The sequence below is a fragment of the Periophthalmus magnuspinnatus genome, chromosome 8, assembly GCF_009829125.3.
Source record: "Periophthalmus magnuspinnatus isolate fPerMag1 chromosome 8, fPerMag1.2.pri, whole genome shotgun sequence".
Classification (NCBI taxonomy): Eukaryota; Metazoa; Chordata; class Actinopteri; order Gobiiformes; family Gobiidae; genus Periophthalmus; species Periophthalmus magnuspinnatus.
The window spans coordinates 13,298,773-13,321,261 of NC_047133.1; the positions used below are offsets into that span (position 1 = coordinate 13,298,773).

At 42.5% G+C, this 22,489-nt stretch overlaps 2 protein-coding genes across 3 annotated transcripts in view; both read right to left on the reverse strand.

The window, feature by feature from the left end:
- Positions 1–820: 820 nt before the first annotated feature.
- LOC117374843 (serotonin N-acetyltransferase-like) lies at positions 821–3,769 on the reverse strand. The gene is made up of 3 exons (XM_033971040.2): positions 3,560–3,769; positions 3,033–3,187; positions 821–2,272 (listed from the first exon to the last, which is right to left on the reverse strand). Exons 1-3 carry the CDS (start codon positions 3,708–3,710, stop codon positions 1,862–1,864), a joined length of 717 nt encoding a protein of 238 aa, XP_033826931.1. The 5' UTR covers positions 3,711–3,769; the 3' UTR covers positions 821–1,861.
- Positions 3,770–5,751: 1,982 nt separating this feature from the next.
- LOC117374485 (myosin-10) overlaps positions 5,752–22,489 on the reverse strand; it is a 93,065-nt gene continuing 76,327 nt past the window's right edge. Inside the window, exons 28-42 of one of the 2 annotated variants that reach the window (XM_033970618.2) lie at positions 21,690–21,834; positions 20,950–21,156; positions 20,768–20,872; positions 19,880–20,032; positions 19,071–19,319; positions 18,323–18,535; positions 15,805–16,017; positions 15,476–15,637; positions 14,418–14,546; positions 14,150–14,238; positions 13,523–13,646; positions 10,932–11,140; positions 8,950–9,058; positions 8,247–8,419; positions 5,752–7,631 (exon numbers count right to left, since the gene is read on the reverse strand). In XM_033970618.2, coding sequence (XP_033826509.1) covers positions 7,472–7,631; positions 8,247–8,419; positions 8,950–9,058; positions 10,932–11,140; positions 13,523–13,646; positions 14,150–14,238; positions 14,418–14,546; positions 15,476–15,637; positions 15,805–16,017; positions 18,323–18,535; positions 19,071–19,319; positions 19,880–20,032; positions 20,768–20,872; positions 20,950–21,156; positions 21,690–21,834 — 2,440 coding nt within the window. In that variant the 3' untranslated portion in view covers positions 5,752–7,471. The remainder of the gene's footprint in view (positions 7,632–8,246; positions 8,420–8,949; positions 9,059–10,931; positions 11,141–13,522; positions 13,647–14,149; positions 14,239–14,417; positions 14,547–15,475; positions 15,638–15,804; positions 16,018–18,322; positions 18,536–19,070; positions 19,320–19,879; positions 20,033–20,767; positions 20,873–20,949; positions 21,157–21,689; positions 21,835–22,489) is intronic. The other variant, XM_033970619.2, reaches the window with a different exon arrangement.

Consider the following 22,489-nt stretch of genomic DNA (forward strand, 5'->3'; position numbering starts at 1 on the left):
TGAAGATTATAGCCAAAGAACAACATTTCTATGGAAACAAGCAGCAGGAATCAAATAAGAGTCAAGTTTCTGAAGATGCACGCCCACTCACAGGATACGTTTTTATATGTTTTTCAGGGCAATGAAAACAATCAAAATGGAGAAAAACAGCTTTTTCTAGACTATTTTTTGTCTGCAACATTCTGAGAATTTGTTGTCATTCAAAAATATTTAATATTTTGTTTAAAGTTGTTAATCGTTATGGCAGTGGTCCTCATTTTTCATCTTTCTGAAACCCAGGGATAGGGTGAAGCGGCCTCCACAATAGTTGGTCACATTGAGTGAGTGCTGAATGACGTACACTATAAAAACAAAAGGCTGGCTTGAGCGCTGCACATATTACAGTAATGACATGCTGCTTTTGGTCACTGATTGCTATAATTCTAGACCACTGAAATACAAATGTTAATCTGCCTTTTTGAATGAGCCATGAGTCAGCCCTGCAATCACATCAGTACTTCATAAACAAACAGAAAGCAGTACTGGTGATATTTATATGGTCTTAAATGGACAGTATGTAGCATGCAGTCCTAGTGATTAAAAATGTATTACAATCACAACTGAACCTGGGTTGCCAGAGCCTTAACCTACAGATAGAGGATACACACAGTTTTTTTTCTCATTCTCAGTATAAGGACAGGCCTCGTGTGAAAGCTCAGAGTCTCCAGAATTCCCTCACTGAGCTGCAGAGGCTGCACTAGCACTGATTCATGTATCTGTAAAGTAATATTTTATCTGAACATGTTAACCTCATATTTGGAGAAAGAGACATTTATTTGATGTGACTTTATTCCATACATTCCAATAATGCCTATAAGCATTAAGTACAATTCCCAAACACATGGGGCCTTTTTGTGTGGACTTTCTCTGTCTAGGTGGGTGTCCTTAGGGTGCTCCAGATACCCTATTAACTTAAAACATGCACGGTGCACTAATCCCTCAGGTAAGTTGTCCCAATCAGGATCCACACTGATCTGAACAGGGGGTTCATAATACTACTATGGTGAACATAATAATTATTTATTATCAGGTATGGCTTCGAATCAAACTATAAACTTTCTAGTAATGGGGCAATTACCTCCTGTGCCACTGTGTGGGTGGCTGTGCAGTGCCAGTGTCCTTGGCCCCACACTGTGCGCAGAGGCCCGTTAGTGGATTAGACATGAGTCAGGGGTTGGCCAGAGATTACTCCCCCATCAGAGACTCAGGTCCTTGGGCACATGAGATGACCATGGCCCTTACCTTTACACTTTAGATTACACATTTAATGGTTGTACGACTAATGTAATAATAGTAGGTGATCCAAACTGTGTAAGTGAGGTGTAATGTGCAGTGTGTCAAGTGACTGGGTCAGTATAATGAGGTCATTGACCCCTGTGCACGGTGAGCACAGGCTAAATCCTCGGCGTTTACAGCGGCTAAAGCGCTAATAGCACGCTCTGACGTCAGCGCACAGGTGGGAGTGACAAAGGTAAGCAAACAGAGGCTTACACACAGACACGCACACACATTACTTTACATTCACCACACTGTGTCAGCACTTATGGGATCTGACCGGCGCTACATGACAATGTGTTTATTACATATTGTCATGTGCACAGATGTACCTTTACAGTCAAAACAGACAGGTGATATATGGAGATCAGACCAGACTGTTGACTAAAAGAGCCGGCAGAAAAATGAAACCCAACATTTCTAAAAGTAAAGTGAAACTTGAACTGAGATCCACTCAGTGAGTCATTGATATCAGAGACTTTTACTGTGAAATACAGAGCCCTCAGTTAGAGAGCGCCAACTGCCTCAGTGGTAGCGTTACTGGTGGTCATACATCACTCCCCTCACTGCTCTCCTCTGTTTGGGGCAGGGGTTGGCTCAGGGTGGGGGGCCCACTCAGAGGGGGGTGCACAGTGAGGCCCTGGGGGAAGCGGATAGCTTCACTGTTGCGCCGCATGTAGGCGTGTCCACTGATGGGGTACCACATCTCGGTGAAGGTCAGGTTTGCCACGGTGATGGCACAGCGGCCCAGGGACCTGAAACCGGATTTCCGGTAGAAAGGCACTAGAAAGTCCTCACACATGAGCACAGCGCGCCGCACATAGGGCAGGCAGCGCAGGTACTGCAGGTAACGCCACATCAGGATGGGCCCTTTGCCCTGCTGCCGGAACGTTCTGTGTACGGCTAGGACGTGGATGTGAACTGTGGAACCTCGCGGCTTGTGCAGAGTGAGGGCATCCTGAGACACAGCAGAGAGACAGAGTAAAGACACTGTTACATGTGTGGGAATAATGTCATTTTACTTCAATCATGTACCTCTAAATACTTTTAAAACTAATCATTATTAGATTCTTATTGCCTTCCGATTAAGAAAATTTGGCTTCTAATGACCGAGGACTTAAGTTCTCAAAGGGAGAATCTAGACTAGATGGTATCGGCCACATGTGTCAAACTCAAGGCCCGTGGGCCAAATCCGGCCCTCCACATCATTTTATGTGGCCCTCGACAGAATAAATTAAAAGGTATGACGTCTTAACATGCTATTTTATCAAGCGATACACCGTTAAACAGCTATATTTTGACATCCATGCTAATGAATATGCAACATTTGTAAGCTGAATAAGTAATAAATACAGAAACAGTTAATTAAAAAGTTAAAAATATAGTTACGTTTATTTTACATCTGGCCCTTTGAGCGCAGCTATTTTGCTGATGTGACCCTCAATGAAAATGTATTTGACACCCCTGGTATAGGCAATACATAAGGAAATGGCATCAAACTACATCAATTTTCAATTTAATAATAATAAAACTATACTAAATTATTCGAAAATTTTTGACACTTTCACTGGTGCAAATTATAATTTACAGAAGGGGTTCCAGCCAGGTTATTATTTTGGGAGTTATATGTGTCCTCTAAAACAGTGACTAAAACAATACTACATAACGGTATTATAATATTTGTTGTCATTAAAAGTGGTTTCTTCTGCGCGTCTTACCATTTCGAGCCGCTCCTGGTCCCACAGGGAGCCGATGATGAACGCGACCAGACGTCCCTCCTCAAACCAGCCCATGGAGAGCTCCGGGCACAGCGTGAGGAAGTGGCGCACCTCGTCCAAGTGCAACGGGCACTCCCCGGACACCGAGATGAACGCTGCAAAGCACAAAGATGTCCACTTTAAACAAGCTCCAAACACACACTGTTTGAATAGAACCAACACTGTTGTCTTTTGTTGTTGGAAACATTACATATTTCAGGCCGAGACCTAAATAGACTACTCTCTAAGTAGGCTACTACTTCTAAAGAAATACAGAGACTACTTCTGAACAAATAAAAACAAAAAACAAAACCGTCAGTGAAACAATGCGGTTTGAGGTCAGCGGGTTAAAGGGCTCCCTCTCCATATTTGAAAGTCTCAGACTGTTGGCTTGTATCAGACTGTAGAGGTTGTGTGTGGATCAGTCACGTTAGCGGTCTGACTTTGCCAAAACAAAGTGTATGAGCGCACATGTCCACGGTCCTCACCTTCTCTCTCAATCTCGAAGACGCTGATGGCGTCCTGCGTGTTGAGGGGTCGCACCTCACTGGCCGGGAGCGTGTGCCTCCTCTGGATGGGGGACACGGAGGGAGAAGACTGCATGGGTTTTACGAAAGGCTGCGCGCTCACTGCGGACATCACGAGCCGCTCAGCTCCAAATTGCGCCTCAAGTGTCCTCTCCGCGGTGGTCAAGCAGTGTGCCTCCTCTGGGCCTAAGACGACAACACACCCGGTCATCGTATTTATACCGACCGTACGTCAGTGATTCATGCTGCTCATTTGCATGTGAATATTTCCTGTAGGGCAAACATTAGAAGCTCTGACGGACCCTGCAATTGACTGCGCGCGCTGTCGGCGCGTGGCTCTCGCGCCAAACAATACGAGAGAGCACTCACGAGCGCGGACCAGCGCCTCCGGGTCATTCATGGGTTCATTCACAGCACTTACCGTTTACTCACTGTGATTACACACGTGTGCTCATCCCAGAAATAAATGATTGTATATTATTATTTATTTTTTTCATTTGGAGGAAGTGTTATGCGTTGACCTATTGACCTTTTAAAATATGCTCCATGCACTAAAAGCGTATTGCCTTTTACTATAAATAGCCTGTGACAAAGAGCAAATCCTAATTTTGATATAAATTGTGCACAGTGCTCACCTGAGCTCGTGTTTGCTCCTCAGTGTCCTGTTTGCCCCTCCAGCGCACACACGCACGCAAACGCACGCACACTTGTGCAGACTGGATCACTATCAGGTGAGTATTACTATGAGTCACGTGACCAAGATTACCGCTGTTTTCAGCTCTCATTACAAACACAGTCTGTGAGGACAAAGGCCGTGTGTGCTAGTCCAGACTGATCAATGCTTCTAATCAGGCCACAACTCTGAAATACTTTATTGTGTTACATTAACATCGTGTAACACTAACACTGTGTTCATGTGACATCACAACACTGAAGAATAGTTTAAACTGAGTTGGAGACAGGTCAGGATTCTATGGTAATATTTGCTCTTTAATTGTGAAATTGCAGATTTGTTGACCTGGTTTACAGTTAATATGTCAGACCAGTGATTAATGGGCCTGTCCAGTGGAACAAAAGTTCAGCTTCTTCTCTGTCAGTATAAAGAAAAATTACATTATTTTTTCACAACATCTTAAGAAAGTGATGTCATTATTCAGCCTCAAAGATGCAATTGTTGTCAAGTTTTAATATGATAAGGTTCATTTGTGGATCATACGTTTGGCTATAGTAAATCTCCCATAGAGTTATAAAGATCCCTGCCCTCCATCTGAAATTATAACATCACCAAATTGTAGACCATGAGTGTAACATGTTATTGTCAGCATGTTTACAAGTTTACCTGACAAAAAAGTAGGGAAAAAAAACAACTTCAGAACTTTCAAGGCACCTTCTAACAATAAATATGTAAAGGGTCTACTACAATATTTTCTGATCTATGTTATAATGTTGTTTCCTCATCACAAGCACACCTGGAGTTGTGTTTTGTTTCATTCGCACATGTTTATTACACAAACCCTGCATATTTATGCACAGAAAACACTGTTCCTCTTTGTGATGTCATGTGGTAACAAGAAGTGCGTCACAGTGTTTTTAAACTCCTTACACTTTCATGAGAATTTGGATACTTTCAGGTCTGGAATTGCCAATCTCAAAAAGGTAAACAAAAGGTAAAAGGTGGCTATTAACTTGAAAACTACCACTTCATGACGTCCCAAGATAGAACAGAGCATTTTGAGCTTTGAAGATGCAATAGTGGAGACTAATAATAAAAGGTTACTCAAACATGTGTGAATTAAACAAAACACAACTCCAGGTATTTTTAAACAACATTATAACATGGCTAAAAGCTCACAAGAGTCAATTTTGCATAATATAAAGTAGGACCTTTAATTGAAACAAGCAATAGAGGAGACGACAAGGCTCCATAGACTTTTAATGTGTACGACTCACAACTGTACACGCATTTCACTGAGCATGTCCAGATGTGTGCGCGTATATTAGCATTAGCCACTACATAAATACATTTTGTCGTCCGCTGGATCTTTTCACTCGATAAACTCCAAAAATATAAAAGTTATTCATAAGAAAATTCCTCCAATAACAAACAACCCCATCTTACACAGGAATTATACAAGCTTACACAAATATACGTCTTATAACTAGGCAAAAGTTTATGAAAATACTGTGCTTGATATGGAAAAAGAATACATGGTTGAAAACATGGCGGCAAAGGTTACAAGTCAAAAATGACCTACAGTCGTCATAGAAACCAATACTAAACATTGTAACCATAATTCTATATTCATACGCAAGAATAACCAAGCAGACAGAAGCGAAATATAATGCAGTTACACAATTAAGAAATGATAACACTGGGTTTATAGTTTAATGCTAAAGAGACGCGTTAGCTATGGAGTGGTATGGTACGGGTTGGCTAAGCTAGCTGTATGGGGATAGTGAGTTCAAAGGGGATGTACCCAATTTGTTTTCACTTAACATAGTAAAATTTGTCTTGCCACGGTACAGATAATTAAAGTGTTTTTATCCTCCGCGAACCAGGAAGTAAGGCTGAAGTGGTGTTAGCATGCTAGGTGTTGTTAGCATTACCACTCTGTCCTCTGAAGCACTTATAGACTCATCACGGTAAATAATTAGGATGCTAGGAATGCGTTAGGAAAACATTAGAAATTAAATAGATTTGTTTTTCATGTTCTAAAGACAGTAAAAATCTGGCACCTTTAAAAATAATTTTGAGGGAAAAAAATGTAACTAAAAACTAAAATGTGCTACATACAATTAAAAATGTCTCCTTTGATTAGCAGCGATTTGGCGTTCAGGCACAATCCTCGACATTGGTGGTTCAATCCCAGCTTTGACCAGTGCATGCTGTTTGATTCCTTGAGTGAGACACTTAATCACTTAATCAAATGATTTCTGCCAATATTATTCATTATTTCTATACACGCTATGCAATACTGACCATGGTATAAAAAAATAATAAAAGCTTTATTAATGAATTTCCCACCTTTGGAGGTTACCAAATCATGCCATGGGGTCCTGTACCGTACCACTCAGACTAAACGGCTAAAACACTGGTAAAACGCTGGTCCACTCCACACTGTACTTGTGCATTTCATGTTCAGTCCTGTGTCCGTACAAGGACTGAAATGCTCTGAGCGGGAGACAAGCTCAAATGAATGTTGAATCTGAACATTAAGGCAACAGTAAGTGCTTGCGTTCTCCTGTCACTGCTGGTGTTGGGGCCATGCTGCAGAGGGACAGAAAAGTGTAGGGAAGCGTAAGGCTAGGTGGGATGGGTTACTATGGTATGAGCTGGCTTTTACTCCAGGTTGAAACTGTTAACTCTGGGTCATTCCGAGATGGACTTGTTACTCTGGAGTGGGCTGGATTTTACTCTGGAGAGGGCTGGGTCAATCTGGGATAGGATGAGTTACTCCAGGGTGGGCTGGGTCACACTAGGAGGGACTGCATTTACTCCAAGTTGGACTGGTTATTTCGGGGTGGGCTGAGTTCTAATTCAGGGTGGGTCATTCTGGGGTGGGTTGGATCATGTTGGAGTTGGCTGGATCACTCTATAAAGGGATGAGTCACACCAGGCTGGGAATGGTCACTCCAGAGTGGGATGTATTAGACTAGGTCATCCCAAGGTGGGCTGGATTGTACTTTGGGTTGGGATGGGTCACTCTGGGTGGGCTGGATCACTCCGGTGTGGGCTGGGTTTTCCTACAAGCTGGACTGGGCACTCTGGGATAGGATGAATACTCCGGAGTGGACTGTGGTAGGTCACTCATTTGTAGTATGGGTATTATGAGTTACTCCGGGCTGGGTTGGGTTTTGCTGGGGTAAGATGAGTTACTCTGGGCTGGGCTGGGTGGCAGGTGTCTCGTTAGCGTTGCTGTCTGTAGTCTTGTTCTCCAGCTCTTCATCTGAGAGCAGCTCAAGAGACGTGCCCTCCACCTGCAGCTGCCGACGCCCAGAGCGACCACTGGAGAAAGAGATGGGGCCTCCACGTCTGGACAGAAGAAGAAGAATTAGCGATATGATGCTAAATTATAATTTTTTTATTTTCTATATTTGTTTTGAAACATGTTTGTTTTATTTACATTTAATAGTCTTATAACTCTGATAATAATCAGATTTTGTGCAATTGTAACCGCAGCTAGTGACAACAAGTAGCAATTTACTTTTTTAAACTCAGATTTTTTATTTAATTATTAAAAATCTCCATTAAAGGTGCATTGTGCTAGTTAAAATGCTCAAAATGACAATATTTCACTCCTATATCTGCTTAAGTAATGGCCTGTTGGCAGAACTGTGATACAGTGACTATGTTTATATGAATGCCAAAAGTCTGATCATTATCTGATTTCTGGAATGATCAAATAATCGAAATGTCACATAAACAGTTAAACAATGAAAGAGTTATTCTAAAATTCATTGTACATTTTCATCCAAACACAACAGAAATCCACTAATTCACTGACACATGTCACCAGGTGTTTTTTAATGATCAGATTTTTCTCTTGTGCTGTAAACACACACTAGAAATCAGATCTAATTATTGGGTTATCTGATTATACTAGTTGTCTAATTGTTACTGGGCATATAACTGTACCCAGAGCAGTACCTGAGCCTGTTCTTGAGCGTGTGCACTTCTCTGCTCAGCCCCTCACTGGCCTCTGTGGCGTCGTCCAGCTCTCTCTGCAGTTTCCTCCTGGAGGCGTTGGCTCGAGTGGCCTCCTCCTCGGCCTCCTCCAGCTGCCTCTTCAGCTGCTTCATCCGAGAGTTGGCTTTCTCCAGCTACAGAAAAACAAGTATATAGTCATTATGTAAGAGCTGATAGTAAAGTAATCATATAATGGAAACATTTTGTGGGATAGAAAACAAGCTGTCTATCACGTTAATACTATTCAATTGAATAGAAACACAAAAGCCTATTCTGTGAGCAGAGATGGGAAGAAATCATATTTAGTTGAATAACTTTTTAAATAAACTTCACAGAGTAGCTTTCCAATTGAATACATTTACTGTAAGTAAATAATATTTATGACAGTGTGAAAATAGACTGACATGAATGAAGGTTTTGGTTACTCTTCCCACTTTTACAAGTGACAGAAGCTTTATGATGACATCAATATATTATTTGAACATTTGCGTTTATTGCACAAATCTGGTCAGAATCCTCCAACAGTTGAGACATATTTTCCCAAATACTTTTTTCCTCTTACTTGAAGTAACAGTTTCGAAAGTTATAAAAAGCTTCAAGATAATTTACAATGGAAACATGTAAAAAAATAAAATAAAAATAAAATATTAGTCTAGAGCCAAACCTGCTCCTTGTACTGGTCTCCATGGCGACGCTCATCCTCCACCTGCATGCACACTTCCTTCAGTCTCTTATCAGATCTCCTCACTAGCTTGTTCGCTGCAGCTCTCTCCCTGTAAGTAAACGCCAGTTAGAGACCTCCTCCTCCCTCACACACCTCACACAGCTGAAACCAGAAGTTTACATACACTGTATAAAAAAAATGTTTTTTTCTAACCCTCTGACATGAAATCAGACTAAACCTTTCCTATTTTAGGTCAATTAGGATTAGACAATTTTAGACAATTTTCATTACTTTCTTCAATGTCAGAGGTTTTGGTTATCCTAATTGACCTAAACGTTAGACAGTGAGAAATAAAAGCATATGTGTGTTTTTATATAGCGTATGTAAAGTTCTGGTTTCGACTACCGTAAATTTCGGATTATAAGCCGCTACTTTTTTTCCACGCTTTGAACCCTGCGGCTTTTACAGCAGTGCGGCTTATATATGGAATTTTACTGGATAACGGCCCCTGGGGGGCGCTCTCTAGCTGTAAACGTAAAAGTGAGACAGACGTGGGGAAAGATTCTGCTCTGAAGAATTCACTAGTTTTGATTTTGAACGATCATTTTGCGCATCATGAAATGGATATGATGCAGTTTTTAAGATAAAGAAACAGAAAGGAAGCAGAGCAGGGGTCGGCCTTTAACACGCACGCAAAGAGCCATTTGGACCCACTTTCCACATAAAATAAAACACTGGGAGCCGCAAATACTTTTTGACATCTAAAATGAAGATAACACTGTATAATAACAATAATGTAACGGAATAATGTAGGTTTTACTTTCACGGACAAGCCTTCTACACGTGGCAGATAAATATGGCAAAAACAACTTAAGTGCATTAAAAAAATACAACTCACCAAACCGCTGCATCATGCATCGCGCTGATTATGTGATTATGTCTACTCTACTCCGCAGTTTCTTTAAAAAAACAACAACAAAAAAACTCGTAGCGTATCGTTTAATCCCAGGTGCTTATTCTCCATGTGCCAAAGCAGTTTTGAAGGTTTCATTGCCTCATTTGCTTTTCCCGTATGTTACGCAGAGCGGACTCTGTGCGTGAGAGTCACCTGTAGCGACAAACCCAGATTTTAAGTAGGCATTGTCTGTTAAATTTATCTTTCTTTTTCTTGGAGGTCGTAGTCTCCTCTTCTGGCTCCTCAGTTGTCCTTTTCCCCTTTGTTAAAAAGATCTCCAAAGACTTTTGTTTTGGCTCATTTTCACTCGCTTGTGGCTCTACTTTTGTGCGTCGTGTCTGATGTGTTATACGTGATACGTCACCGCGGATACAAGAGCAGATAATATACTTGCTACTACATCAAATAGATTTCTGTGGCGATTTCCAGCAGGATTTTCATGATACATCTACGGACGAGCTTATTAGTGTGTCATTAGGGACGGGCCAAAGTTGCTCCTGACCCCTGTGCGCACAACGTCTGAAAATCAGGGCTCTTTACGCAGGACTGTGAGCTGTGTCTGTGTTAGTTCCCAAGCCACGCAGAGCCGCAGTATAAGGCTGAAAGAGGCGCATACGGCTCCGGAGCCGCGAGTTGCCGACCCCTGAAATAGAGCCACTGCACGTGAGCTCGACATCAATGAATCCAACTTGGTCAATGTAAAAAGACGACAAAAGTTTTCAGAGGAAATAAAAGCAGATTTTCTGTGTTGGTGCAGCTTTATTTTCTAAACCTGCAGATGTGTTCATCCCGTGTTGTTGTCGTGTTGGTTCCAATTTTCAGGCACAGTTTAAAAAAAGCGTGTCGGTGCACCGTCTTTCTGTGTAAATATCTCATGTTACAATATGAAAACCTGCGGCTTTTATTCAGGTGCGGCTTATATATGTACAAAATTGATTTTCTCTTCAAATTTAGCTGGTGCGGCTTATATCAAGGTGCGCTCTGTAGTCCGAAATTTACGGTATATACTGGTGATGGTGGTACTCACTTGGCCTCCTGCTCCAGCTGCTCTTCCATCTGTCCAATCTTCACCTCCAGAGCAGTGATGGAGGCCTTAAAGCGGCTCTTGACGGCCCCCTCCAACTCGCCCAGTTTGGCCCTCAGTTCCTTGTTTTGCCTCTCTAGCTGCTGCCGGGCATTCTCGCTCTTCTGGGCACTACTGCGCTCTGCACTCAGCTCTGTGGTCAGGGAGTCCACCTGCGGATCACAGGCCAGTCACAAAAGATACATTTTGTTGTAAGATCACTTTTCTACATCTAAAGTTATTATAAATATCATTATAAAGACCCAAGCTGATCATTGACAATTAGACATGTCTGAGAGATTCAGACATTCTCAATTCAAATTTGAGTACGGTACTTGATTAGACACAGTGGATTGGGTAAGTGGAGTGTCTTGCCCAAAGACACACCAACAGAGTGCACAAGTAGGAACAGGGATCGTACCACCAACTATCACATCAGTGCACTGTAAAGGACTGAGAGGCCCCACCTCATCATTGTGGTATTTCATTGTAACAAGAAGCATATTTTAATTTATGTGTTTTTAGCAAACAATGAAGTTAAATCTGTCAGCTGGACAAATCTTGTAGGAGTGAAGACGTTTCGCTGCTCATCCCATCCATTCTTCAGTTCTGGTCAGATTGCTGGTGGCCACTGCCTTTAAATCTATCTGAGGGGAGGGGCTAACCACACTGAAACTGTAAACAGCTATTGTCTCCAGTTTCAGCTGAGACTAACCTATTCAGACCTTCACGACCTGCTATTGTTTTCATTGTTCTGGGTCTGAGGATGGAGTTATAGATGGGGGAGAGATTATGTCTCAGGCCCCCATTTCTGTTTAAGGAACGATTCTCTTTCCTAACAAAAATAGCTTCTTTAACTCCTCTTGCATACCATTTCTTTTCTCTGGCTAAGATCTGAACTTCACTATCTTCAAAGGAGTGGTTAATGGCTTTGAGATGGTGATGTACGGCAGACTGGGGTCCAGAGGAACTCTCCCGCCGGTGTTGGTACATCCTCTTATGGAGCAGCTGTTTAGTTTCTCCAATGTAACGCTCACTGCAGTCTTGACTACACTGAATGGAGTAGACTACATTGCTTTGTTTATGGCTCGGGGTTTTGTCCTTAGGGTGAACCAATTTTTGCCTTAAAGTGTTTGTGGGTTTGAAAAAGACAGAAATCTCATACTGTCTGAAGATTCTCTGAAGTTTTTCAGACACACCTGCAGTTTAAGGGATGGTAACACCTCTCCTTCTAGGTTCAGATTCCCTGTTGTCCTGTTTTTTTTTAGCTCTCTTCGATCTATTGAAGGCTTATTTTGGATATCCACAAGCAGAGAGGGCTTTCTCCACATGTTGCTCCTCCTTTACTTTTCCCTCTGTGTTTGTAGGCACCACTTGAGCTCTGTGTTGTAGTGTTTGGATCACTCCGAGTTTGTGCTGCAGTGGATGGTGTGAATCAAATAGCAGGTATTGGTCCGTATGTGTAGGCTTCCTGTAAAATTCTAACTGGAGTCGCCTGTCCTCTCCTATTGTTACTGCACAGTCTAAAAAGGCCAGTTTGTTCTCCTTGGCTTCTTCCCGTGTGAACTTGATGTTTGGATCCACAGCATTAATATGTGCAGTAAAAGGCTCCAGATCCTGAATTTTGATTTTGGTCCAGTTGTCATCCACATATCGAAACCAATGTGTGGGTGGCGCACCTGGAAATGAGGCCAAAGCCTCCTGTTCAAATTGTTCCATGTATAAATTAGCCATGATAGGAGAGAGTGGTGAGCCCATGGCACAGCCGTGGATTTGCCTGTAGAAGTTTCCTCTAAACTGGAAATATGTGGTATCAAGACAAATTTCCAGCAGTTTGCAGATTTGGTCCGGTGTGATTTTAGTTCTCTCTTCTAGCTTAGTATCCTGCAGTAGCCTCCTCTTTGCTGCCTCCACAGCTACTGATGTGGGGATACAAGTGAAAAGAGAGGTCACATCAAATGAGTCTCATCTGAATCAAATTGAAGATGCTTGATTTTGCTCACAATTTCAGCTGTGTTCTCAATATGGTGCTCCGTGTTGCCCACCAGAGGAGCCAGGATGGTCTTCAGATTTTTGACCACATTGTATGTGATAGAATCAACACTACATACAATGGGTCTGAGGGGTACTCCTTCTTTGTGGATCTTAGGGAGGCCATAGATAAAGGGAATGGAATCACCAGGATAGAGTCTGTAATACAGCTGTCTATCAAAGACTTCCTCCTTCTCCAGCTTCTGTAAGCAGTCTATGATTTTCTTCTTGTACCCACTGGTAGGGTCTCGTTTCAGCAGTTCATAGGTGGCTTTGTCACTGAGGAGGCTGTTCACTTTAGCCTCATTATCAGTGGAGTTAAGGATCACGGTGCATCTCCCTTTGTCAGCTGGCAAAATGTTGATGCTGTAGTCCTTTTCTAGAGCAGTGAGAGCCTTATGTGTTTTTAGTGTTGAAAAATGGCATGTACACGTATGACATGGAGTCTGAATTTTCTTTGAATAATTGCAAGTGAAGAGCAGTGGGCGGAGATAGGGTGTAGGTGAAAGCTGTGTGTGTCTGACCTGCAGGGCTGTCTTCCTGAAGCGGTCGTTGAGCAGCTCCATGTTTCCCTGCTCCTCGTCCAGCTCCTCTTCCAACTGAGCAATCCGAGCCTCCAGACGCCGCTTCTCCTCCAGCAGAGCAGACCTGACACAAAGCAGAGTGAGAGCCTTGCTTTGGGAGCCAGATTCTACCACTAAAACCAGTCTGCACTTAACACTGAAGAGCTCTCTACAGCCTGGTTTCCATTGTTTCACTTTGGAGTGGATTGGTGCCATGCTTGTCTTCATGGAGTTATCATTGCTATTCTCATCCTCCACAGTATGGCATTAAACTTATCTAGGTCCATGGAGACAAGCATGTGATGCAACCAGGCCAATTTACGGGCCAGATCTATGTAGAGATAACCCCAATCACATTAAGAATTCATGTTTTTCAAGGTATTTTGGAGTAATGAAAACATGTTTAATTTAATAAATTCAAAATAGGTACATTTAAAGCCATACAGTGAAACATTCCAACCAAAAACATCTCCATGGAGACCTGGCAGCAGTGTCCTGTATGAAATGTATATTGTGTGTAATCCCTTTTAAAATAATGCTCCAGCTACAGTATTCTCTTGCGCAGATGCTGAAAGCCTTTGTGCGTACTTTCCGGAGGTGCTGTTGGAGATGTCGTCCTGCAGCTCGTCTCTCTCCTGCTCTGCATGGCGTCTGCCTCGTTCAGACGCTGCCAGGTCCTACAGACGGGGGCAGTGTTAGCCATAAACAGATAAACAATTATCTATGCCAGCAGAGGGGGTTGAACCGATCTAAGATGTTGGCTATGCAATACAATCACAGTCATCATTGCATACATTATTTAGTTCATTTAGTACATTTTGAATACCAATGACAATACACAGCCCTCCCTCTGTACCTCATGTAGCTGCACAATCTCAGCCTCCAGGCTCTTAAGCTTCTTCTCGTTCTCCTTGGCCATTGAGAAGATATCATCTCGAGAAGCTCTGGTGTCCTCCAGCTCCCTCTGGTAGTCCTTAAGCTGGGCCTGGACACACAGGATCATACAAGATTGGTGAACATCACAGATGCTTATAGTATAAATAAGAATTATTTTAATGCATTGCATTTTTATAACATCTGGGGATAAACATTTTGGAGTTGCAGCTGCCCTGGGTAATCTGCCAGAAACATGGTTTCCCGTCTGCACCTATGACCACCATCAAGCAGAACACCTAACACTTATGCCTGCCCACTGACCACCCGGTGATGAATGGACCTTAGATGCCCTCCTGTGCCCAGATCCTGTTCCGTGGACCTGGACCCTCCCTTTCCCTCACCTGGCTGGATGACCCGATACCTGGCTAGGATGACCCCCACCCTACCGTGGATAAGCCTCCCTCTGTCCTTTAGTAGAGTGGGCTCGGGCCCTACAGACTTGAACTCTATCTGCAAATGGATGCTTAGTCCTGGACACATCTGCAGCTGTCTGTCCATTGTCCATGGGAGTGGATCTCACACTGTGGTTTCTCCTCGAGGTTTCTCTTTTTCCCACTGTTTTTTTGTGTTTGTTTTTTCCTTGCCGAGAAGGAGGGTCTAAGGCCAATAGGTGCTCTGGGAAACACCACATTCATTCAAGCTGCAGAGGTACAGTGAGAACAGTGCAATGTTTTTATTGTGTATTGAGCTAAGAACCTTTTGGTCAGTAGATTAGTGTTGTCCCAGAATATGGAATTCATCTTATCTATCACCATGGAGACAACCAGATTATGGCCACCAGGCCAGATCTTTGGCCATGTGTATACATCTGCATATTGTGCAGTACCGTATAGTATATGTGTATACACCTGTATTTTGTGCAGTAGTGGATAGTACATGTGTATATACCTGTATATACCTGTATCTTGTGCAGTAGTGTACAGTACATGAGTATATGCCTGTATCTTGTGCAATAGTGGACAGTACTTATGCATATACCTGTATTTTACGCAGCTGTTTGATGGCCTCATCGCGGGCTTTGGTGGCTCCTTGGATATGTCCCTCCACATCCTTTAGATCCAGCTCAAGCTTCTTCTTAGTTGCTACAGCCAGAGCCTTCTGCTTCCTCTCATCCTCCAACTCTGCCTCCATCTCCCGCACCTGACATACACAAGAGGAGGAGGTATTCGTAATAGGTATTCCATGTTGTTACTGCAATATTTTCTAATGTAATAGAGATTCAATTGTGTTAAGAGTCAAATATTTCTACAGTCTTATATTTTTTTTGGGTCCCAGAAGTGACAGTGGATTTCTGCAGTAATTGGCACCTGTTTGAGCAGTGCCCTCTTCTTGTCATCGCTCTGCTCGTCCCTCCCCTGTAGGTCCCTCTCATACTGGGCCTTCAGAGCCTGCATGTTGACCTCCAGTCTGAGCTTAGCGTCCTCTGTGGCCTGGAGCTCATCTTCTAACTCCTCCAGCTGGGTCTTCATCTCCTCCAGCTGCTGCTCCAGGGTGCGCTTAGACTTCTCCAACTCGTGCACCTGACAGGGGACACATAGTGTTGAAATTAGTGGGAGATTAAACATAGTGATTTTATGATTATGTCACACAAATATATTCTATATTCATCAGTTAAGAATTACCAAAAAAATAAGTTTAAAATAGGTTAGGTTCACAAGACATTACAAGATACATTAAACTGAGCTGGATACTCCCATCGTGACCTGTGATAATCCAAAAAAATTGTCAGTCTCTAGTCCAGTGGTCGGCAACGTCCAGCCCGCGGGAAAATGTTGGCCCTTTGCCAATTTTTTTTGGCCCGCCAGAGGATTTTGGACTTTCTTCCGGCATTGATTCTTTAATACTGTCATGATCCGCTCCGTCTGCTCCACGTTTTTCCTCCTGTCCTGCTCCTTCCCTCCCTCACCTGCCGAGCTGGGCTGAGCTCCTGGCTCCTCCTGCGCGCACCTGCAGCTCATCAGCGCAATCACCACCACCTGCTGTGTATAAGAGGAGCCAGGACCAGACACACAGGGCGAGATCATCTGCGTTTCTACACCCTGTTCAGTGCCGGTTCATCTTCGTTTCAGCCTCATCCTGTTCGGTGCCGGATCGTATGTGCGTCTCCACCGAGCTTGCTGGACCGTCTCAGCTCCAGCGCTCCCGGCTCAGCTCCGACCCTGCTTCCACCCTGCTTCCCAGCCCTGGTACTGTCTGTTTTATCTCTGCATTCCGCGACCCCGGACCCTGGTTAGCACTCTGCGTCCTGCCCTGGTGCTGCCCGCATCGTCATCTCCGCTGCGCTCCACGTTCCGCTCCTGGATCCTGGCCCGTGCCTCACCTCCTGCTCACCGCCGGATCAACCCTTTAACTGCACCATTTGTCATTTCTTTAATAAATACTGTAAATATTCCCCGAGTCTGCATCCTTTGGTCCGCTACACCCACCGTTACGACAAATGCCAAGTTATGTGGGCACTGCTACGGGCATTCCACTGCCCATGATGTGTATGTAACTGTGTATGTAATGAAGCACTTTGTGTTACTTCTTTTTGTATGAAAAGTGCTATATAAATAAAGTTTGATTTGATTTGATTTGATGTAACACAACATTAAAAGCAAACAATGAACTGGTGTGTACATACACCTTCACCAGTCAAAATCGTGGCTAACTGTTTTTGGACATCTGGTGAGGCAAGCATGCAGACTGCGCGCAGCTCAAGGAATGTGCACCAGTTACGCTATAGCCTTCTTGCACTTCTGTGGTTAGTTATTCAAAATTCCCTATTTTATTAAAATAAATCACTTAATCACAAAACTGTCAAAATACTCAGTTTGAAGATTTCTTTTAACCGGGGTGGGGACTTGCTTTTTGTCCGCATGTCAGGTTTTATTGTTCCCGACCTTTGCTCATGTTTGACACAACATAAATCCACTTAGCCATGTCAATTTTAAACATTTTTCATTTACGTTGTGATTTTATCACGATCCTTGCTGCACTTGGCATCATCCAAGTCCTACAGCTCTCCCACAGTCGTGCGTAAAGGTGCAGGTCATTACGGCACCAAATGCGGAGTAAGGAAGCCGTTAGTGCGGTATTACGCACGACTAAAAGCCTGTCGTAGTTTAACCTTCGAGGCAGAGCTAAATCGCAGCGATGGTCACAAGAAGACAGCGTGAGAAAAGAATTTTGATGGAGAGATTTGACGATAAGCAATAATTACGCAGCTTCCTGGTTCAAGTAACCGTCTTAGAAAGATTTTATCCTTGTTTAAATCCGCACATTTTAACCACAAAAGTATTAGTTTCAATTAATATCATGAGACAAAGACCTGAATAAATGAGGTAAAAACTTAAAGTGAAAAGTTTTTCATAGCTCTACCCGATACTGTGCGCTTTTAGTATCCATATTACCATGTTCAACAAAGGCATAATTCTTACCAAAACCATAATTGGCTGTTTTAGGTGAGTTAAAATGCATGTAATTCATATTTATGTATTTATAAATATATGTAAGCCAATACCTTTACCATCTGGCCCGCCACCTGTGGGCGCTGAAAAAAATTGGCCCGAAGCCAAGCGAAGTTGCCGACCCCTGCTCTAGTCGGTCTCTCATGGACACCATGACAGTATAAGTTTGGGCAGGATTTTAAATTGTTATCATTGGCTTTATGCTGGTTGATTTTTAAACTTAAAGCTACATTACCCAACTTTTAATAAATTTTGTTTTTCCATAATAACCCCAAAGCAGCATTGATAAGAGGTATAGTAAGTGGCTCCAGACCAAATCCATTCTTGAGTAGAAACACCTCCCATTACCCATCTCCATATAGAAGGACAGACTCACGTTCTTGCCCACGTCGTCCTTGGAGCTCATCAGGTCCTCCATGTCGGCCCTCAACTGCTTGTTTTGCCTCTCTAGCTCATCCTTAGCCTCTAGAGCCTCGTCCAGAGCTCGGGTCAGAGAAAGGGCTTTGGTCTCCTTCTCTCTGGCCTCAGCCTCAGCACGGTCCCTCTCCTCTGCATACCGCGCCGAGATGTTCTTCTCCTCAGCCAGCATCTGTGCACAACAGTGGCACATACAAGCTTATTTAGCTTTGCTCTGAAGAAAAACAATAGAGCCCCATATTATTCCAGAAATTTAGCTTAAGATAAATATTGTTTCAGTAATTCTGCTTTATTACTCTGCATCAACAAAAGCTCATGTAGCGGTAGTTTTCAAGTTAACAGCTACCTAAACCTTAAGTTCAGTACAGATGGGTAATTCCAGGGCTGAAATCATCCAAATTCTAGTGAAGGTGTATGCAGTTTAAAACACAGAGGATCACTTCCTGTATTACCACACAACATCACAAGGTGGAACACAGTGTTTTTAGGATGAGAGAAGAACTCATCTTAAATATGCAGGGTTTGTGTGTTAAACATGTGAATTAAACAAGACACAACTCCGGGTATGTTTGTGATGAGGAAACAACATTATAACATCGATCAGAAAAAAGTCTAATATAGCCCTTTTAAGTTATTAAAGCAACATCATGTAAGTAGCAGATTTCTTCTGGAGTGAAAGTATTAGTATTAGTATCAGTGTAGAGTACCTGGTCAAACTTCTTTTGCTTCTTCTCCAGGTTGGACACGATCTGTCTCTGATGGTCCAAGTCCACAGTCAGGTCATCTAGCTCTTGTTGTAGGCGTGTCTTGGTCTTCTCCATCTTCTCAAAGGCCATAGTTTTCTCCTCCAGGCGCAGGGCTGACAGCTCCAGCTCCTTCTGCAGCTTCTTCTTACACTCCTCCAAAGCCTCAATGGTACCCGCATCGTCTTCAAGCTTCTTCTTACTCTCACACAGCTAAAAGGCAGCACAATAGGATACAGAGATTGAAGTCGGGTTATTCAAGTCCAGTGGTAGAAAGAAAACCATAAAATTGTACTCAAGTAAAAGTACAGTTACATGGTTAAAAATTCCCCATTGTGGGACAGATAAATGTCCTTTTATCTTATCTTAGTTACTTTTTTGCACATGTATATAGCCTTTTAGATCAGTCATTTACACAAAACTTGATTCATTAAACAGTTTAATACTATATCATGTTGTTCTAAACTACAATCTGTATATTAATATCTGAACTGTACCCAAATAGCAATGCAATGCTGTTATGCGTTTCTCGGTATAAAAAAGAGCTGAGATAGAGGTGAGACAGCTGTGGATTGAGACCTTTTCTGTACTTAGTAATAATTAACAACTTAAACAAATGGCTAGAACTATACAAAATTACAAGTAAAGGTTATCTGCTCAAAAAGGTATCCCAAAAATACACTCAATTAAAGTAATAGATTTCTAATGAGTTACTTACCACCCTTTTAAGTTCAAGTCAAACCCACGTAAAGTAGGCCTATGAGTGCGTGTACCTGAGCCTGCAGTGACAGCACTTGCTTGTCCAGGTTCTTGCGGGCCTCCTCCTCCTCCTCTTGTTGTTCCTGCAGAGCGTTCTTCTCCTCCTCCAGCTGACGCACACGACTGCTCAGGTTCAGCTTCTGACGAGTCTCCTCCTGCAGCAGCTCCTGCACAGGCACCAGGCACAACAGTTATAGGTACAGCACAGAAGGTCTTCGATGTCAGGAGAAAACACTTACATGAGGAACCTTTTGGAGAAAAGCTGATTCTATAAAAACATATAGCCTCATGAATAAATGTTTCCTTACTAAAGATAACAAATAATTAATAACCAAACTTCCACTCCTACATGGGTCCAGTGCGATGACCAGACACAGGGCTCTAACAGTGGCCTATATGGAGTGCACAAGGGCTGGGATGCACTAAGGCTGCCACAGCAGAACAGCAGCCTGTATGAAGTCTGTTAAACCAAATAGACTACTTTTCTCTGTAAAACTTCACTCATAAATGTTATTGCATCACATAGCATTGTTTAATGAGCGTAACAATATAAAACGTTAGAATTTCCATGCGGAAGAGTGCTCTGGTCTGTTCTTGGGATTTGTTATTCCAGAAGAAAATTCTCAGTTAAGAACTAATTTTGAGAATACCAAAATTTTTTTTTTTTCATTTGTGGAGAAGTTAAGAGTGAAAAAAAAAAAAAAAAAGTAGCATGCCTTATACCACACTAAATGTCAAAACGCAGACGCAACATTCAACACATTTAACTTTTTTATTTTTTTTGGCAAACTACAACAACTTTAGCAGTATAATTTTTAGGTTATAGTACCCTCACACATACAATTTAAACTCCTCTCCTGCTGACAATATTTTGAGTCTCACTATCCCTCCTGTCCCATTACCTGAGTGTCCTGTAGCTGACTCTCCAGCCCAGCTACGTCCTTGGCCATCTTAATGCCCTTCCTCTCTGCATCCTCTAGCAGGGCCGACACGTTGTCTAACTCCGTCTGACAGAACAACATTCATATTCATCACTGTTTAGGAATGACCTGATGTGACATGTTTGGTACTTTGGTTGTTTTACCTGTAGTTTGTGGTTCTTCTCAACCAGTTCTCCCTTGGCCTTCTCCCCCTCTGCGGTGCGGGCCATCACCTCCTGTAGCTGTCCCTCCAGCTTCTTCCTCTTGTGCTCAGACTCCCCTTTGGCCTGCTGCAGACTCTTCACCTCCGCACACAGCTCCTTGTTGGCCGTCTCCTGGCTCTGCTTGGTCTTCTCCAGGTTGGCTTTGAACTGCACACAACCAAATATCAGGATATACATGATTGATGGTAATGTTTATGCAGTATAACAATAGTTTTAAATGCCACAAATATATGCACAAACACATAGCATAAGTTGAATTAAAGAAAATATAAATACATTTTAAATAAATAAATAAAATAGAATAAAATAAATAAAAAAAGTTAAATAATTTTTTTTTTTTAAAAGTGATGGAATTTTGTTGACACTTTATAATAACTACACTATTTACACTCGTAATAAAGCATGAACAAGAATTTTATTCATAATGAACAAATAGTATATTAAAAATGATTCAGACTTAGTAACTACTTAATTAATGGTTAAGAGTTTGGGTATTAATTACCTTAAGTACTAAGCCTGAAGTATTCTTAACAAGTTATTTGTTCATTAAGAATGAAGTCTTTGGTCATGGTTTATTAAAGCTAATTCAGGTGTAGTTATTGAAGTGTTACTTGACTTTCTTTGGAAACCAATTTTATGTTGGTCGAAAAATATAAAAATCTCCAGGCTTATGGTGGTACCCTCTTGGCCTGTTCCAGTTGCTCCGACACTTCTTCCAAAGCAGCAGCATGTCTTTGTCTCATGTCCTGGATCTGGGCTTCATGGTTTTTGGTCTCCTCTTCAATGGCCTTCTTTAGCTCAGCCACCTCCTGCTCACGTTTAGTCCTACAAAAGAAGGTACACTAAGAAAATGTGTCCTCTGCATTGGACCCATCCTTCAGTGTCTTGGGGGCAATCAGTGCTGCATGCAAACATCTCCAGGTCATGAGCTAGCCTTGGCCAGGACCACCTTACTTGGAGAATTTTACCTTTATCATATTGTCATATTATGTTTTGGGCTGGGAACTGGAGAGCAAACCCACCCAGACAAAGAAGAAATCAGCCTAGGTTTTCAAATTGCCCAACTTTTCAGATTTCATAGTCCTTTTATTGTATGTGTTTGACTGAAACTTCAGAGCCGCTGTGGGTGAACCCAGTGCAGGATCTTCTGCTGGAGGATGTGCATAACCATGAGTGACAGCAAAATAGGACTATAGCCATAGCAATGAAAAATTCCAAACTTGGCATTTCAGTCATTTGAATGGTCCTTAAAATGGCATTCTCAGAAGGCTCGCCCGCTTGGACCAAGTTCTGTCGTTGTGTCCTTAGGCAAGACACTTCACCCACATTGCCTAGTATGAAAGTGGTGTGTGCGTGAATGATAGGTGGTGGTCGGAGGGGCCGATGGCGCAGATTGGCAGCCTTGCTTGCTACAATAGTAGCTTACCATCACCAAGTGTGGAAATGAATGAATAATGACTATAGTGTAGCACTTTGAGAG